We start from the raw sequence: 20309 nt of genomic DNA, 5'->3' as shown, positions 1-20309 counted from the left end.
TTTTGATGTTTGTTAGTGGGAGGGGCGTTTTTTGCGATGTTTTGGCCTCTTTTTCCAACTTTGAACTTCGAGTTAAATTTAAAATTTTATAAAATGTAGGGTTAAGTTTGAAATAATTATAAATTGTAGGAGTAATTTTATAATTTTGCGCAACTGAAATTATTGGAGTAGTGTCATATTAGTTTTTACAATGAAATTACGAAATTTGGATCAATAAATTTAAAGGTAAAAAAATCTAAATTTCTAATAATTAATGTTTGAATTTATTAAAATAATTATATATTGAAAAATGACTTTAAAATTTTGAACTTATTTTAATTATATTCTAAAAACTTATTGATAGATTTTAAATTACGTTCTGAAAAGCCTGTCTCGTTGCAGAGGATGTACTTGGGTCTGTACAGTATCAGGCTTTCAAATTTACTGGGCCAATGCACCGTCTCAATTCTCATGTAGTCCGTTAGTTCAAGATTCGATCGAAATTGATCGATAAAAGATCGTTGAACTCGATTTGTTAAACTTATCGAGCCAAACTTGGACGAAATTTTTGTTTGATAAATTTTCGAGTTTGGCACGAGTTCAATGTGTATCAATGTATTCGAGTTCGACTCGTGTTTGATCCAATTAAAACACGATTAAATCAATAACCAGATAAAATTTAAAAGCAAGTCTTGGAGTTCGATAAAAGCTTGCACAATAATGTGTTCAACTCGACTCAAATCATTTACAGTCCTATGGAGACATTAGTCGGACGTGAATATTAATTAAAACACCAAAAAATAAATGAATTGAGTATTTATAAATTCTAAAATCAGGACACATGAAATTAATAATAATCAAATTAATTAATTAGATGAAATAGTTAGGTCTAAATTGATGAGAGGGGCATTGTTGGTAGATTGAGATGGTTGATGGTTGGGTATACCCCAAAAGTTTAGGACACTCCCTTCTGCTAACTCAACATTTGCCCTTGGAATTTGATCTCTCTTTGTGTCTGCATTTCCTGTGCTTCCTTTTTTGCCCTGCACCTTCAAATATATTTACTCAACCAGCAGTTGGGTACATTCGATGAGTATGCTGAATTTAAAATATATATATATACATATATATGAGCTTGCAAAAAAATAAATTTATATTAACGATTGAAATACACTGATTAGGAGCATTGTTGTACTATCTCTTTTACTTATTAATGAAAATTACATTTACCCAAAAAAAGATATAATCATTAGTCACAAAAATTTTAAATAAAATTGTCACTATAGACAATCAGTGAATTGGTGAGATGTTGTCACTAGATCGTTAGTGATAATTTATGCCAAATAATTTTCACTATTAGAAATATGAAACTTATTATTGTCATAAAATAAAAATTATTATCACTTAATAAGTATATTTATTAAATCATCACTTAATTTTTTGTTAGTGTTTTTTTTTTTCAATGTGGCAACTATATGTGGAATTAGGCATGTTGAAGGGCGAGTATTACCCTACTCGACTCGGATCCGATAAATATTCGTATTTGTTATTTATATATTTTACTCAAATCTTACCCATAGAATACCCATTGGATCTCGCATAGTTTATACCAAAAATAATTGGGTCCGGTATGAACTTTACCCATTGAGTCTTACACATATATTATAAAGACTGAAACAATTATACATGTTTCTCTATAATGATATCACCACTACACCTAACTAAATTAATTTATTAAAAATAGTTTATGAACTTATGATCGATAAAATAAATTAAAAGCTGATAGAGGTATATTATACCCACTTGAAAAAAGACAAAAATAATCCTCCAATATAACTAAAAAATCATTGGAGCCCCAAGATCTGCGTCTTTCTATCTCAAATTGGGTTGTTCGATCGAACCTACTCTGATGATTCGATATCTGGACCATATATCATCTAACAACTCATGATTTGAGATGAGACTACGTAGACCAGAAAGGGGGCACATTTTGCTCTATAAATACCCTCATTCCATGACATTTATGGTAATACATACTCATTACTCGCTACTTCATTTACTACTTGAGATCACCATTTACCATCTCGAACTTGAGCAAACTTAGGTATTGGAGTGTTTTTGTCAAGGATCATCTCGGCTAGATTAACGTGTTTTTCTCTTCTTAGGGACCACCAAAATATTTGGGATAATCATACTGGATTGTGGATCACCTCGCCCTGGGAGATTGCATTACACTCGATCATAGATTGTCTTCCCCAGGGAGATTGCATCATACTGGATCGTGGATCACCAGCCGTTGGGAGATTGAAGATTTGACCCAAATCATTGGCGCCATCTATGGTAATCTGAGAAGAGCACTCACGTTCTAAGATGAAGGGACATCTAGTGGACCATACATTTGGAGGTGGTGAGAAGACCCCTTAAAAGGTAACCAGATAGTTTAACTGTCGAGACATGAGCTTCAACAATCGATCGAAGAGGCAAGTAGAAATGATTAATGGAATATGAAAAGAGAACCACTACTTCAATAACAAGAGAATATGAGAAGAGACATCAAAGGAAAAGAAGTCGCTAGGGACCCAAAAGAAATGACAAACAAGGAAGTGCCTGAGAAAGACCAAAAGATAGAACTTTTAGAGTTTGGATCCAGTGAAAAAGGTTAAGTATTTAGAGATCGTGATCACAGAGGAACATAAAGAGTTGACATCTGAAAAAGATGATAGAGGTGCATGACCTTTAGATCAACATAATAACTGTATAACAAGGATGAGGTGAATATGATGAAAGATGCTAAGTGGCCGAATCCTGAAAAAGGCCAAGAATTTATAGCGAGATCGCGAAGACGAACATAGAATGTTGAGGTATGAAAAAGGCCATCACAAGAATCCTTATGTAAAATACAAGGGAACACCCCATTGACCACAACATGGGTAAGAGCATTGATGATGGTAGAGAACACTAATGTCTTAACGTGGCTAGAAATGATGATGGGCACTCCAGCCATAGAAAAATTAAGTAAGTACTGTCACTTTTTTTAAGGTAGTATTGTCATTTTCATAAAAATAGAGGACATAATACACAAGTTTTTTGGTGCTTACAAGATAAGAGTGAAATGTTAATTAGACGAGGATATTTAAAAAATAGTGTTAAGAAAAATAAAGGCGAGAAGTAAGAAGAACAATCGAGGAGATCGAAGAGTAGATCACGTAGTATAGAGATATTTGCATAGGATAGATCTCGATAAGGCACCTGAAAAATGGGTCATAAGCATGATAGCATGACAACTCATTGTAGGTGACTCTTGTAGAGCGGTAAATTTCGCTACAAATATTTAGCAAGGCCATGAGATTAGCTTTAAACATGAAGTTTTGGACACTTGAGGAGTCATGGGATCTCGTGATACGTAGAAACAACTAAGCTCTATCTTCTCCCAATGTATTTTAGATTATCACTTGAAATGAAAATTTTCAAGTTAGAATAGAAGATTTTCAAGTCGTAAACAACCCCAAAAATGAATCAAAAAAAAGTAAAGGAAAAACAAAAAAGGAGAGGGAAAAAAATGAAAAAGGACAACCACATGGATCAGGTAGAGAAGGACCTCGACCTCAAACTCAATCTCGATCTTAAAAATAAAATTATTGGAGAAATAGAGGTTCGCCGTTAGAACCTAAATAATTTTCAAGGAATAGAACTTGAGGTCATTGTAAATATAACTAGATGGAAAGTAGAAGAAGCGACATATTGGAGGCCATAAAAAAATGATGATTGCACCAAGAGGTGATGAAAACTAACCGCGTCCCTTGAGGTCGTGCTTTTATCTAAAAAAGATTATCTTCATGGAGGTTGCACATGGAGGTCGAGATCGCATTATTGTCTGAAAAAGACTAGTTGAAAAATCTGAAAAAATTATCTTCATGGAGGTCTCGTGATTATCTGAAAAAGATTTGACTTAAGCTCCAATGGGGTCACGTACCTCCCACGAGGTCGCACTAGTATCCAAAAAAGATTATCTTCATGGAGGGCGCACAAGAAGGTCGAGATCGTATTATTGTCTGAAAAAGACTAGTTTAAGTATCTGAAAAAGATTTTCATGGAGGTTGCGCACCTCCTAGGGGTTGTGCTATTATCTGAAAAAAATTATCTTCATGGAGGTCATGCAACGAGGTTGAGATCGCATTATTGAAAAAGATTGAGTTGAGCTCCAATGGGGTCACGTAACTTCTACGAGGTCGTGCTAGCTAGTATTTGAAAAAGATTATCTTGATGAAGGTCGCACACCGAGGTTGAAATCACATTATTGTCTCAAAAAGACTAGTTGAAGAATTTGAAAAAGATTTTCATGGAGGTTGCGCACCTCCCGTGGGCTGCACTTTTATCTGAAAACGATTCTTCATGGAGGTCCACACTGAGGTCGAGATCGCATTATTGTCTGAAAAAGACTAGTTGAAAAATCTAAAAAAGATTTTCATGGAGGTCACACACCTTCCACGAAGATCACCTTATTTGAAAAAAAAAAATTTGATTTGAAAAAGATAACCTTGATCTAAGAAAGATCACCTTAATATGAAAAAGCTTTGATTTGATAAAGATCACCTTAATCTGAAAAAAGATCACCATAATCTGAAAAAAATTACCTTAATCTAAAAAGATTTTAGATCTGAAAAAGATCACCTTGATATGAGAAAGATCACCTTAATTTGAAAACAAAAATTAATCTGAAAAATATCACCGTAATCTAAAAAAGATTGACGTGAAAAAGATCACCTTAATCTGGAAAAAAAAATTAATCTTGAAAAGATCACCTTAATATGAAAAAAGATATTGATCTAAAAAAGATCACCTTAATCTTAAAAAGATTTTTTATTTGAAAAAGATCACCTTAATCTAAAAAAAATTTATCTAAAAAAGATCACTTTGATTTGAGAAAGATCACCTTAATTCAAAAAAGATTTTTTATTTGAAAATGATCACTTTAAATCTGGGAAAGATTTTCTATCTTAAAAGATTGTACAACTATTCGCCCCAAGAGGTCGAGGTTATCAATGTAAAGTTTGAAAGATTTCTAAGAACCCAAGAGGTCGAGGTCCTAAACACCCTAGAGATCGAGAGGTCATATTCTACTTCAAGTGTTTTTCTGCTTCTTCAAGTGCTCTTTCAGATACACTTAAAGAAATGGGGGACTTATGATAGAGTATATCATACCCACTTGGAAAAAAAATATAAATAACCCTCAACAAGACTAAAATATCACTAGAACCCCAGGGTCCGCGTCTTTCTATATCAGGTTGGGTCGCTAGATCGAATCCGCTCTGATGGCTCGAGATCTAGACCATGGATTATTTGACAACTTATGATTTGATATGACACCACGTGAACCAGAAGGTGGGCACATTTAGCCCTATAAATACTCTCATTCTATGGCATTTATGGTAAGATATATTCATTACCTCTACCTCATTTACTATTTGATATCACCATTTATCATCTCGAATTTGAGCTGACTTAGGCATCGGAGGGTCTCTGTCGGGGTCCATATCGACTAGCCTAATGTGCTTTTCTCTTCTCAAGACCACCAAAATATTGGGGATAATCATACTGGATCGCGGATCACTTCGTCCTAGGAGATAGCTCATACTGGATCGTGGATCACCACTCCTTATTTGACCCGGATCAAAAGCTATTTGAATTTTTAATATATATATACAAATTGAATATCATTGAAATATATATAATAATCTTGATTTTATTTAAATAATGAATCGTTATTAATTAATTACAAAAACAACATAGACTAAGATAGGAATTGGTAAAAAAAAAAAGTATGGAAATCATATTTTATCTTTAGAATATTATTTTATTGTTTTAAAATTGCATTCAACTTTTATTTCATGAGTTTTTTAAATTCAAACAAATTTTGTTATAACTAATTATTATAATTAAAAATAAAAAATTATAACCAATAAATATTAATTAATCGTGATTGGACAACAATTATTAAACATTGTTTCCGTAAACTAGACCAAAACATTGACCAGAACCCAAAATCACAAAAAATATTTTGTTCAAAACTAAAAACACAAAAAATGTTCGATTAAACATGATCAATACCTAAGTATTTGCACTGATTTTGTTTGGCGGTAGTATAAAATATTAATTTATTATGATTTTACACCGTGATTATTTATAATGTAGATTATAATCCATCTTTTTGTAGTAATATATAGACAAAATGACCAAGGATCAATACTGATCACCTGGATCCAGTCTTTTATTATCTTTGCCTCTAATAATATATATTAAATTAAATAAGCTATTATATATATACAAACATGTATTATTATTATTATTATTATTATTATTATTATTTGTGTGTGTGTGTGTGTGTGAGAGAGAGAGAGAGAGAGTGGGACTGATCACCTGAATATGGTATTGATGGGAAAATAGATTTCGAGGGTTTTGGGCAATTTTCCTTCTTCCTTGGCAAGTACTTTTGCCTTTTGCTTGTTTCCTATGAATGGGGGGCTCTCTTAATCCTTGTCTGCACAATGCATGCACTAATTGCATAATTATAAATTGCATTGCAATAAAAAAATGATAAAAAAATGGTAAATGCAGACTGAATTTTCTATTTCAAATTATGCATGCTGCATTTTATTTTTGTAATATATATACGCTATGTGTATAAAAATTATGTCATTTATTTTATTTAGAAAATAATTTTATACATATATCGTGTATATATTTGATGAACAATGATGCAATACGATTTGAAATAAAAAAAAATTCCATCTGTTGTAATTGGGGCTGGCGGACTGCAAAACCCATCTGCGATCTAGCTTGAAAAGAGCGGACTTGGAGTTTTGAAATGATTTGAAAAATGACTAGTATTACCAAAATTTTAAAATTATAGGACTAAAAGATATCGCAATCTCTAAGTTATATGACTAAAATTGAATTTTTTCTAATTAAAATATATCAATGCATATAGGGTTATAAATGCATTTTGTACCATACTAAAGTATGAAAGGTAACAAAAAGTCCTTGACAAAATAATTTGACGTTGACAGGACAAAAATGTCATTCTTATCACTTTCACATGTATTCTTCGTTTGACGGCGTAAAGAATGTTTTATTAAAAATATATTTACAAGCTCAATATATACAAATATATTTCATCAAGTAAATTATTATGTTAAAAAATACATGTAAATATGTATCAATACATAATACATATAATATAAAAGTGGACTATATATGTTATATAAATAAAAAAAATTATTCAATTACATGTACGTATATAATTAAAATATAATATATCTTTACTCAAAAAATTATAGAATATTATAGATATATTATGTTATAGATTTACATACTTTTACTTGTATATATATATATATGTCTAATGTAATATTTTAAAATTATATTAATAATTTATTTCTAAAAAAAGATCAGTATATATAATAACACAAGCAAAAATCATGTAAATCTTAAAACAATTAGGTAAAAAATATAAAAATAATAGATTTACAAAGTTTATACAAATTTATACTCATTATAAAAAATTAATAATTTTGGGAAGTATTTTATTTTAAATAAAACTTTTATAATAATTCAAATTCCGGTTTAGAAAAAAATATTTAATAGACATATTTTAGGAGGTGTAAATAAGAAGGCATCTTAAAAAATTAATATTTGATTTAGAGAGGTAAATGCAGTTCATACACAGTTCGAGGATACAAAATGTATTTAACCCATACATATATAATAACTTACCGTAGAGGGAGCAAAGCGACGCAATCTGATCTCTTTTCTTGGTACATTCTGATAGCTAAAAGCTCGTCTGAATCGACAGACGCGTTCATGTTTCTATACATCTGTTCAAAATAGCAAGATTATCGATTATTATTTCAATTTTTATGTATATATATATATATATATATGTATGTGTGTGTGTGAAACACAAAGAAATCGAAAATATTTCTAGATCGATAAATTAGTAATGTTCATAATGTACCAAATTTTTAAATAAATAACTAAAATAATAGCAAATATATTAATTTTAGCAATGAACTACACATGTTGAAAATTAACTTCTTACTGAAATGTTTCATGAAAAAAAAAAATGATTTTCTAATATGAAATTCGTGATAAACCTTTTGTTTTAATAAATGATTAGTTAGGTAAACTTCCAACCAAACGAAAGGCTAACCTAGCTACGTACCTAGCTATACAAATATGTTACTTTTAAAAAAAAAATCATTATTATTCTTAATTATAAAATTAAAATTATAGTGGATAAAAAGTAAAACACTTTCAATAATTATCGGATGAAAAATGCAATTTTTTCCTAAAATACTTCATAGTCCATAATCATGTATAATTATTTAATTTCATGAAATTAATTAAAGTTTGCTCTAAATGTGCATATATATAATTAGTACTATGTTAATTACAAAATATTTTTTTTTCTCTAAATGATATATATATACATTCACATGGTGAGTACTTATTTAATTTTAATTATTAATGCAAAAAATGAGAAAAAAGAAAGAATAATTAATTTTGAAAACAAATTAAATATTTAATATCACCTGGAGATGGCTCTTGATATGAGAAATCTTGAGCCCCCTAACATCCATCATTTGCATAATTTTCTTGGGAGTTGCTTCTGTCAAAATAAATAATAAAACAACAATGCATTAATTATATATATATATACATAATTTAAAGTCATAAAATACCAAATACCCACAAATTATAATCAAAATTTCCACCATAACATTAAATACATCGTTACAAGAAAATAATTTAGTAGGTACGAAAAAATATAATGTTAAAATCGTCGAGCTAATTAGCAAGTAAAATTTTCGTTGTGTTGCTAATTTCTATACAAGTTAATTCTCGTTACTAAATGTGTTAACGAGTAAACTCCGTGTATTAATTAAATAAAGTAAATTAGTAATATAAATTTTACTTGCTAATTATCTCATTTTGATTCTTTTCGTTGCTATTGAATTATTTTCTTGTACTGCATTAACATATAATATTTGGCTTAAAGGCAATTTTCGTCTCCTAACTTCAAGTCATTCTCGTTTTAGTTCCCTAAGTTACTAGGGTTTCATTTTGATCCTGTAAAACTGAAAAAATTTCAATTTTAGTACAAATTTGATCGGAAAGTTGAGTCACTCGCCGGAAAAAGTCACATGCCAGACATGTGACTTTTTAAATTGGGACTTGCATTGTGATTGGTAGAAAAAAAATAATGTGGTGAAGACATGACCTAAAGTTAGGGGACTAAAACGAGAATGGCCTGAAGTTAGGGAATGCCTTTAATCCTATAATATTTTCTTCTTCCTCAAATCAAATTACAGAAAACCCTTTTCTAATAACCCCTTCTTTCCTCATCTCCACCACAAAAACAATCAAAATTATCACTTATCTCACAGATTCTACAGAGAGAGAAAGATGAGAGAGAAACCCTAAAGTACTTTTTTCTTGAACTATATATATATACACACACATATATATGTATAATTAAACTTACTGTGTTTCCCTCCGAGCTTGTGAACAGCTTCAACGAAGAGATGATGAAGGTCGGGCGTCCATCGTAGACGCGGGCTCGACGATTTCCTGTACTTCCTAACCCTAATACTACTTCTCTGAGAATTCTCCATTTCTACTCGACAAATAAACATAGACAAGATGGTCTATGAAACTAAACCCTATACGTATGTGTGTGTGCTTTTTATACTACAATTGTCGTTTGAATGAATGAGTATAATATAAATGCTGCGGCTAAGGAAGGAAGAATGGAAGAAAGTATATATATATATATATATATATATATATGTATGTATAGATGTAGGTAGCAGTGAATGTATGGTCGGAGATTATGGACTTTTTGTTAATGTCTATAGACTTTTTGGAACATCCATCAATCCATATATTGTATGCTTAGTACGTCCTTTTTTCATCTTGACTTTATGGGAATCTTGAAAATTACACACACAAGAATGTGATGAATGAAATGCTCTCAATAATGTTTTGTATAGTGGAATAAAATAGTATATTAGTCAATAATTTAATTAAGTTACGTGCTAATGAAATTGGAAATAATGCAAGCAACTCCCTTGTAATATCGCAGCAAATTATTCCCTTATAAAGAAATAAGTAGCGATTTACCTCATTGTATTTTTAAAAATACAATAATTTATCCCTTTATGAAGAAACAAATAGCGATTTATCTCATTGTATTTTTAAAAATACAACAATTTATCCCTTTATGATTTTCAAAATGAAGCAATTTACCTCCCTCCCTGTATAAGGAGGTAAATTGCTTTATTTTAAAAAGTATAGGGGGACAAATTGTTATATTTTTTTTCATAGGGGAAGTAATATGCTCATTTTCAATATTACAGGGGAATAAATTGTTATTCACCCTAATGAGATTTATATATGAAAGATGACGACGCTTAAATCAAACTCACAATTTATGCCGATATTGATGATGGGACTCGTGTGAATTTAGAGGGTTTAATTTAGCTTATATTTGAAATATACATGTCGAATTTTATTTTAAAAAATAAGCTTTTAAAATATTTAAATAAATAAAATATCAGAGTTATAAGAGGTAAGAGTATTCGATTTTATACATTATCAGTGTTTTTTTTTTATTTATTTTTTTGGTAGGGGGAAACGTCAATTATATAAAGAGAAAAATTTCAATTTGAAATTAATTTTTTTAAAGAAAAAATTATATGATGCAAAATATATTATGTTATGATATTATATAAACTCTTTAAAAAATGGTGAAACGATTTTAAAAAAGTTAAAAATTTTGTGTCAAGGTTGAGTGGCAAAGTTTTCTATCAGAATATATGATTCCACCCCCCTCTCTCTCACGCACACACCCACAAAAACATTTAATTTTCTTTTCTATTTTCATCATGAATTGTGAGGAGCTAATGATTAGATATGATAAAAAAATTTACACATAGACAGACATGTGTGTGTATATATATATTGATGGGAATTTTATTGCCAAAATACAGTTGGAAACTTTTTCATTAAAGACAAGACTCGAAAATCTTTTATTGAGGGCAAGATGGACATTTCATCAGAGATAGCAGAGGAGGTCGCTGGTCGCTGGTCGCGTCAGGTCATGGTTATGGCAGTTGTGTCAAGTTGTTCGGATCCAACCCGTATATCGATCCGGACACGTGGAAGCCCAGAACAATGCTTAGTCAATGTATGGGTAATCCAGGAAACGACACATGCCGGGCGATGGGACCCACTTAAGCCCGATAAATACCCCAAGCAATAGTGAGAGGAGATAATTTCACATCTATTATCCTAATCGCAAACTAAAATCGCATTATTTTCCTTCGATCGCCAACTAACTTATGCATCGAAGGGTCGTCGTTGGGGACGAACCTGACTAGCTTAACCTTACTGTTTCATCCTCAGGCCCTATATCAGATCTGGAGAAGTGACGTGGATTAGATCGTGGTCGTTGATCAGGATCGCACGAAATCGAGCCAGATCATATATATATAATATATATATGAGAGAGAGAGAGAGAGAGATAGGCATGTGTAAATATATGAGGCACAAATATCTTTTGGTTTTTTTTTTTTGAATGCAATATCTAGTGATTTATTTATTCTATATATATTAGAATATTATGAAACAAAATTTTTGGAAACATGTTATAATATAATTAAGTTTAAATTGAACTTATAAAATCTTTGATATATATATATATATATCATACATACTGTAATAAAATTAATTGTGTGTTGAATTATAATAAATCAGAGATAATTACAATTCCACACTTTTATGTTTAATGTAATTGTACGTAAATTTTTTGTAATTTTAAAAATTATATTTCGGACCTATGAGGTATGACTTCTATCTAATAAATAGGTCCATTCGTTGTCAAAATTCACATAATTTCTTGATATTAACAAGAAAATTAAACAAGAATTGATATTTACTCTCGGTTAATTTATTAATTATCGACTTAATGCAGGTTAAATAGTTCATTTTTTTTTTAACTAAACTACCTTTATAATGATGACGACATATCTCGTTACATGCATGCATTAACGTGTGAAGATTATATTTAAGATAATTTGATCATAAAAGAATTTACCTAACCTATAATAAATCAATAACAAGTAATCGGAGATAAATATAAATTTCTATCTGTTTTTTTTTTTTTTTAATATCACTAATAAATACAAATCTTTTAAATAATAGAAAGTTTGTGCGTAATTATCCCAATAAATTATTATCAACGAAATCTGATTGAAGTGGTGGAAAATTCATATTTCATAATTTAAAAAATATATATTTAAATATAATTAAAAAGAACAAAGTCCATCAAGATGATAAGACATGAATAGCAAAACGTGGAGTACATGGGCAAATAAAGTTGTGTATTTATTGAATTATAATAACAATAATATAAATAGGAATTTTTGTTTCTTTTCATGGGTGCAGTTGTCATGTCTATAAAAGCCGGTGCCTAATTTTGGACGCAATAAGAAGAACTTCTCTCCCCCCCCTCTCTCTATATATATATATAAAAGGATGAATAATAATTTACTTTATGTGATATTAAAAAACGCCACATTACTCCCTTATAAAAAAAAAAACATAGCAATTTACCCTCTTGTTTTTAAAAAGGGGAAAAGTATTATTTTAGTCCGTTAAGTATGTATAATTTTAATTTTAGTCCGATAACTATGTTCACTTTTTGTTTAGGTCCAGTAACTTACGAAATTACTTACTTTTAGTCTTCTGGTAGATTTTCGGACAATTTTATCCCTATGCAACTTTTGAAAGGCAGTTTTAGTCCATATGCACTCATAGGGGTAAAATTGTCCGAAATCTGCCAGAGAACTAAAAGTAAGCAATTTCGTAAGTTATTTGATCTAAACAAAAATAGACATAGTTATCGGATTAAAATTAAAATTAGGCATACTTAGCAGACTAAAATAATATTTTTCCCTTTTAAAAATCATAAGGGGTAAATTGTTGTATTTTAAAAAGTATAAGGAGGTAAATCACTATTTATTTTTTTTATAAAAGGATAATTTACTTATTTATAATATCACAAGAGGTTACTTGCATTTTTCCCGTATATAAATATGCAGTTTGAATTCATTCTATTTTTGTTTTTGTCATGTCCGTAGGTGGACTACATATGAGTTAACGTGGCCCTTTTCACTCCTCAATTTGGTACTTGTCACAAGTTTTGACCCTTGAATTTATTCCTTTTTGCGTGTCGATTTTATGCACGTAATAGGAATTAGGTGTGTTTTTAATAAATTTTAAAATAATTTGTGTAAATTAATAAGATGAGCCAAAAAAAAAAAAAAAAGAAGAGTTGTCTGCTATAATTGACCATTTCATTCTCTATTACGAAACAAATAAGGTTGAAACTGTCCTTGAATTTGTTAGGGAAAAGTATTATTTTAATCCGATAACTATATCCATTTTTGTTTAGATCCAGGAACATACGAAATTGCTTACTTTTAGTCCTCTCGCAGATTTTCGGACAATTTTTTACCCCTATGCAACTTTTGAAAGACAGTTTTAGTCTATATGTACTCATAGGGGTAAAATTGTCTGAAAATCTGCCGGAGGACTAAAAGTAAGCAATTTCGTAAGTTATTGGACCTAAACAAAAATGGACATAGTTATCGGAGTAAAATTAAAATTAGGCATACATAGCGGACTAAAATAATACTTTTCCCAATTTGTTATATCTATTAGGGAAAATAGCATTTTTAGTCTCGTAAGTTAGATTTGTCACTTTCGATCTCATTCATTAAGGGATTATACAGCACTTTTAGTTTCATAACTTACAAAAATTAACACTTTTGGTCATCATGCACTTCTCCATCTACAATTTAACGATGTAGGTCATGTGCCCAACACGGTGTCTTTAAGTATTTTTGGTTGGAGGAAAATTGACCCTTTTTTCAATAGCAACATATGAGTGTTTCATTTGGCTTACTTGATTCATTTATGGAAAGCATGATTCTTTGTGTTGCTTCTACTGGGTTTCAACTTATAAAAATATAGAAAGGATATGATTCAGTTTTTGTGAGAAAAGATAGAAATCGCTATGTTTTTTTGTCTTAATTTCCTTCAAAATTTATTTTTTCCCCTCAAATGTTAGTTATGTTTTTCCTTAAAAATGGTTTCAAGCTGGAAAATAAACCACTTTCCTCTTCAACCACAAATATTTAACAATCACATGCTAGACACGTGCACTACACCATTAAATTATAAATTGAAAAAAAAAAAGTGGATAAGGACCAAAAATATTAATTTTTATAAGTTACGGGACTAAAAATATTAATTTTATAATAGACATTGTAAAAGTTTTTGTAAGTGTTGATATATATAGTATGAATCATATTGTGTTTAGATGCAAAGTTTATTTGAGAATGAGTGTGTTCTTTAATGCTAATAAAGGGCTGTTTGGATGGTGTAATTAAGAATTATTACAAAACGTGTAAGAATTATAGTTAATATTCTCTAGTAAGAATATTCAATAGCTTGTACCCATACTATGATCGATTTAGTCATATATGGTAATAATTGTGTTTGGCCCTAATTATGCTGCAACTCTACTTTTCTCAATACTCTTTACGGCCCTAAAAAAAGCTATTTCACACGCCCAATGTGTTAAGCTAAAATATTCCGTGTATTTTAAAAGGTTCGTTGAACGTAGCTCAATTGTTCTTCTTTGTTAAATCTAACTAACGATGTTAATTCTTTTCATAACATGACCGCTATAGCCGTGGTTGAAATTACTATACACTCTCATCTCCCGAGGTTTGATGTAATTATACATTTTCTCCCTATAAATTATATTTATTACACTCGAGGTTCGCTTATTTTTAACAAATAAACCCATTTGTGAGTCAAAATTCATCGAATTTAATGATACTAATAAGAAAAAAGAATAAAATTCATATTTACCCCGATTGACTTCTTATGAATTTATTGTAGGTCAAATAAATCTTTTTATTATCAAATTATATTTGTACATCTTTTTGCATTTAATGCATGTGGTGAGGTGATTATTCACCGTTATAAGAATAGTTTAGTTACAAAAGATTTGTTTCACTTGCAATAAGTCAATAATAAATTAATTGAGGCTATTGATTTTTATTTTTTTATTTTTTATTAATATCAACAAATAAACCTTTTCTTCATCATCTAAATTAGGAGTTTATTTAGTGTGAGTTCGACCATTTTTAGATAATTTTTCGGCACAACTCATCGTTTGCAGTTTTTGAAAAGCTTAGCTCAAGCCCAATCGGACAATCATCAAACTGGATTTTGCAGTCTAATTGGGTTGGAGGCGGTTTCAAGTATATAATCAATCATTTGTACAATTATATTAGTATTTTATGACAACTTATGCTTTTGGTATAATTATTTATCATAATAAATGCATTTTTTCTGTAGTGATAGTTAGCAAAAATATAAAGTATGATATATCATTACAATATGTAAAATTATATGCATGGTTATATATTTATTACAAAAATATAAAAATAAATATAAAAAACTTACCACTTTTTTTTAATAAGATTGTGAAAAAAAAGCCCTTATTTTGAATTAAATTATAAATTAAACTAATCATAATACTATATAAATATTATTTGAAATAAAATAAGATGATTATGAAAACATATTGTAATAATGATAATATTGTATGTGCATTATATACTTCAAAATATAAAAGTACATTAAAATAAAATAAATATTTTTATTTAATTTATTTTGACTTGGTGTTTTTAATTATAGTTTAATTTTTAATGTCAAAATTTTTCAGTAAACCTCATACATTCTCAATAAATATTATTTTACCTTGATGATCACATTACATAAATAATGAAAATAATTGGACATTATCCCATAGATTGCTGTAGTTTATAAAAAAGTATGTTTTTTAAAGTTTCTACATCGTATCTTCTTCTATTCATATAGCCTATATATTTTTTCTAGTTATTATCAAAATTTTTAAATATTTTTATTTAAATAGTTATCAGCTGTGACTAAAACTCTTTAATATTATTTATTTTATTATAATTCTATTTCAATTCAATTATGTACGTAATTAACAACTATATTATAAAAATTAATTGCAAAATTATTTATTTGGACACATAATTTATAATTCTATTTTTATATGAAAGGATATATTGGCATCACAAAAAGAAAAAAAAAGAAAAAACATAAAACATGACAAATCATTCGTACATTTATAATATAGAAAATAGATATATTATACAATACCAATAAAAGTATCGTAATTTTATTATTATCTTGAATATTACCTTATGTATTATAAAAAATTTATATAAGTTCCAGTATAATATTATTTTTGTTGTTGTTGATATCATTATTATTATTATATCGTAGTCGAACGTGATCTATGAAGTTTATGTAAATGCAAAATTGATGAATACCCCACCAATTACAGTGTGGTTTGGGTTGAGCCGATTAGTTGGGCGCAGTTATGAGTATTTGATGAACACCCCTAATCTAAATGGACTCGTAATTCGATCTGGCCAACAGTAAAAGAGGTCACTACCACGAGTAACGAATTTTACTTTTTCCAGTTCAAGATCATTGTCGGTATGGAGGAAGTTATTGAGGACGACCCATGGCTCTTCTAGGGGCAGTAGATTATTTTGCAGCGGTGGGAGCCTGGCTTGTAATTACGTCAGCATACATATTCTATTTGTATGAACCTAGTAGACTTACTCGTTGAATACTGGAGGGACGAGAGACTCAACACATGGCCAGCGGGGTGACGAAACCATTATGGAACACTTGTTTGAAATGGTTGTACAAATGGTATTTTGAGCGTTCCGTCCAGTTTAGGAACACGTGTTTAGAACGATTTTAGGAACGGTTATGTATTTAATTTTGTAATATTTTCTATACCATTTCTACAATCATTCCTAATTTTTTTAATTTTATAATTTATTTATATTTTTATAATTTATTAATATATTTAATAGATTTGATTAAATGAATAAATTTATACATTTTAATAAATTTTCATATATAATTAAATTATGTTAATGAATTTTTAATTAATTGTATTTATAAATTTTATTAATTGAATAAATATTAAATAATAGAATATAATAAACATTAGGAAACATGAACAATTAAGAAAAAATATTGTATTATTATGAAAAATTATTTAATTACAAAAATGAACAAAAATATAAAATCTAATCCAATCCCTCCTCGTCAGCAACGTCCATATCGTCCTGATTCGAGGTCGGGGGATTTGTCAGAGGTGGTGCTGCGATCGAGGAGTGAGACTCGCATCTCTTCATCATGGCCATCATGAGCTTGAGGCAACCGATGTTGTCCTCCATACCCGGGTTTGGCGGTGACGGTGGGAGTGGTGATGGTGATGTGAATGTGTGGCTAGAGACGGGGGCCTCAGAACCAAGGCTGAATATTCGGTCCTTGTTCTTGGCCACGACTGCAGGCAATCACACCTGATGCTATGTGTTGGCGATGTCGTTTGGGCAATGAAGGTCGCCCTTCTTTTCTAGGCGACCACCATCACCCAGGTCTAGGCTCGTCGCTCAAACCCAGGCAGTGTGTCACGGGAAGATTCTTTTATCTCGTAGTGCAATATATTTTTCGCCCGTGCGGGGTCTCAGGTTACAATCAACCTTCGACCAGCCTTAGTACATCTCAGAGTTTTACTGACTGTCCGTCGCATGTCGTTGATACTGAAGCTTGCTAGCACGACATCTGAACGCATCCCTGTGCGGCACCGCGTGCCCTTGCGCTCGCCTATTCAAAATGTCCATGTTTGCCGAGGCTTTCGGCACACCCGCCTTAACGTCTCTTAGCGGCTGGCTCCAACTAGCTAGTTTGCCGCTATGCGTCTTGCCTACAATCTCAGAACCTGCCGACACATTCCTTGAAGGCAAGGAGCATCTTCGCTCCGCCTTGGCATTATGGCGCTCTGCATGCTTCAGCAATGCCCATCTCATGCCCAATGCTCATTCGGAACATCCTCGGCACGCCTTCGTCGTGGCCGTCTTCTATGCCTCGCTCGAGTAGGACCGCATCATAAGTTCGAGGCCCATTCAATATGCCGACATCCTGTCTTGATCTCCCACGGCATGCTTTCTTACATTCTGGTGTGGCTGCATACTATACCCACAGTGCGGCGTCGCCCCACGACCGCTTATCTTAGCCAACGAACCCCCATGGACGGCTAGAACTCGATAGCACGTGCCATGAGTTGGATCACGAGGTCTTGGAATGCTTGCCTCGATCACCCGTTTGCACGAGAGGTGTTGCCCCGAATTTCTTGCAGTCTGCGGAGCAACCTTGCGCGTCACACGGAGCCTCTCGGCCGCATTTGCGCCCAACGTAGGCTATCTTGGCCCTACGCTGCCCTTCAGGTTCCCATGCCTTTTGAGGTTTCTAAGCACTCCTTTGAGCTGCCTAGAGCCGGCTCTTGAAGGCCTCCATCATGCCCCCAAGAGATGCTCATTTAGTGCAGACGTTCTCTAATATTGTTGTCGTCGTGCACGGGGAGAGTTGGCTGGAGTTCACCACTGCATGCCCCCCTTATAATAGGCTTAAAAATATTTTTTCTTATTCCATGAGTAGACACTTGCAATGGCCGAGGAGCGCACATTTTTCGCATCTCCCTCGACCGACATCCAAATCATGTGCCACTTGAATTTTAGCATAGCCTACAACTTCCACATCATAACTCTAGAGTTTCAGCCCCATCCGATCATCCATGGCTGAGGAATTGCCCGCGCAATACTCTGAAACTACAGTCTCGCTACTGCAATGGCAGACTCTGAACATCATCGTCGTTTCCTACTCAAACGGAACCGTCTACCTCTGAAACATCTTGGAGGTGCTCCCAACACTTCAAGGATCTCGCCATTGGAACAATATTGCAAATCTCAAAGGATAAAGCACTCTGCTTCACACATTTCTCTCCTGCTCGTGCGCAAGGTGGCGTCTGATCATCACCCTTATATCTTTGTGGCCAAACGTCCTCGGAATGACTTCATACTTGGCGGATGACATTCCCACACATCAAGAAAGTTCCCATATGAACAGTTCTGCAATCCCCAATCAGTAAGAGTCTCTGCTCAAAAGTCGTATGCGCATTTGCCGGCATTCCCTAGCCGCCCGCACGTCCTTTGCAAATCACTGTCGTCTGTCGAGCTCAAGGAGCGGCCAGTGATATAATGTCACCCGAATTTGGCAGCCACCCCTTCCAAAGGGGGACGAAGGCGAGGTCTCCCCCTTTGGGAGCGTCGTCGCCTAGAACAATACGGGTTGTGGCGGTGTCGGCTTTGTCGCCCACATAGGTTGTGGCTATAATACATTTATTGTATGTATATTATGTAATAGTGTACGTATATTGTATATTATATGTATGTAATAGTGTATATATATACTTAAGATTTGGATCATTCATTTTTTATAAGATCAATGATTGTTACAAGAAGAGTACAACGGGTAATTTAGTAAAAATTAACGTTATTAAACTTATCTAATGGAAGGGGAGAGTATGCAATATTTTAAAAAGTACATAAAATTTTTTTCTTATTTTTTAACACAGAAAAGTTATTAGCTAAATTTTGAAATATATAGGAGTTTTATACAATTTATCCAATTATTTAATCTGACCATTATACCCCTCTTCACATAGGTAGAGCACGCGTATGTCCACGGCAAAGGATATACACGGAAACGAGGGGGTATTCAACGGACGTCACCCTCCTGATAGCGGGGGCTTACTGTAAAAACCGAAACTTTAGGGGATGTAAATATATATTTCCAATATTTTTTCATTTGAATTTCTTGCCTCTCAATTCGAATTTGAAAAACCAATTGGATCGGAGCCAGGCCAATGAACACACATTGACGCCCCAAGTTCTCTTTCTCTCTCTAAAATAATAATGCAACTGAAATTCCGCTGTGTCTGTGCATTCTCTCTCTAGAACAATCTCAATTTGAATTTATGTACAAATATGTGCGTGTGCGTGCATGAATAGTAACTAAATGGTATGGCCGTGGTTTTCCGCTGAGAAGAAGAAAGGCGAAGGAGTGGCCGGAGCAGAAGGGTTTGTGCGGAGAGTGGTGGCTGCAGCTATGGGATGTTTTTTCGGTTGTTTTCGTATCAGAGATTCTCACTCGCATCTCATACCTACTGCGGTAAAATCTGGATTGTTTGATTTCTTCTCTCTTTAATCACATTGTTTTGGAGTTTCTTTTATATGTTT

General features: G+C 31.9%; 1 protein-coding gene across 2 annotated transcripts; it reads right to left on the bottom strand.

The window, feature by feature from the left end:
• LOC110012405 (protein PHOSPHATE STARVATION RESPONSE 1-like) lies at positions 677–9778 on the bottom strand. Of its 2 annotated transcripts, none has more exons than XM_020695847.1 (5): positions 9524–9778; positions 8571–8647; positions 7753–7853; positions 6397–6517; positions 677–1028 (listed from the first exon to the last, which is right to left on the bottom strand). In XM_020695847.1, the coding sequence occupies exons 1-5, from the start codon at positions 9672–9674 to the stop codon at positions 846–848; spliced, it is 633 nt and encodes a 210-aa protein (XP_020551506.1). In that variant the 5' UTR covers positions 9675–9778; the 3' UTR covers positions 677–845. The 2 variants fall into 2 exon arrangements, with proteins under 2 accessions (XP_020551506.1, XP_020551507.1); XM_020695848.1 differs by having other exon boundaries at positions 677–1022.

This window comes from Sesamum indicum, linkage group LG8, assembly GCF_000512975.1.
Source record: "Sesamum indicum cultivar Zhongzhi No. 13 linkage group LG8, S_indicum_v1.0, whole genome shotgun sequence".
Lineage (NCBI taxonomy): Eukaryota > Viridiplantae > Streptophyta > Magnoliopsida > Lamiales > Pedaliaceae > Sesamum > Sesamum indicum.
This window is presented reverse-complemented; position numbering and strand designations above follow the sequence as displayed.

What these genes read in the sequence shown, in the direction of transcription:
- LOC110012405 (XM_020695847.1), bottom strand. Translation starts at nt 9,674, where the DNA reads ATGTTTATTTGTCGAGTAGAAATGGAGAATTCTCAGAGAAGTAGTATT. An exon ending in CAAGCTCGGAGGGAAACACA is followed by an intron (nt 8,648 to 9,523) that starts GTAAGTTTAATT and finishes TTATTTTGACAG; the next exon opens with AAGCAACTCCCAAGAAAATT. An exon ending in ATATCAAGAGCCATCTCCAG is followed by an intron (nt 7,854 to 8,570) that starts GTGATATTAAAT and finishes TATTTTGAACAG; the next exon opens with ATGTATAGAAACATGAACGC.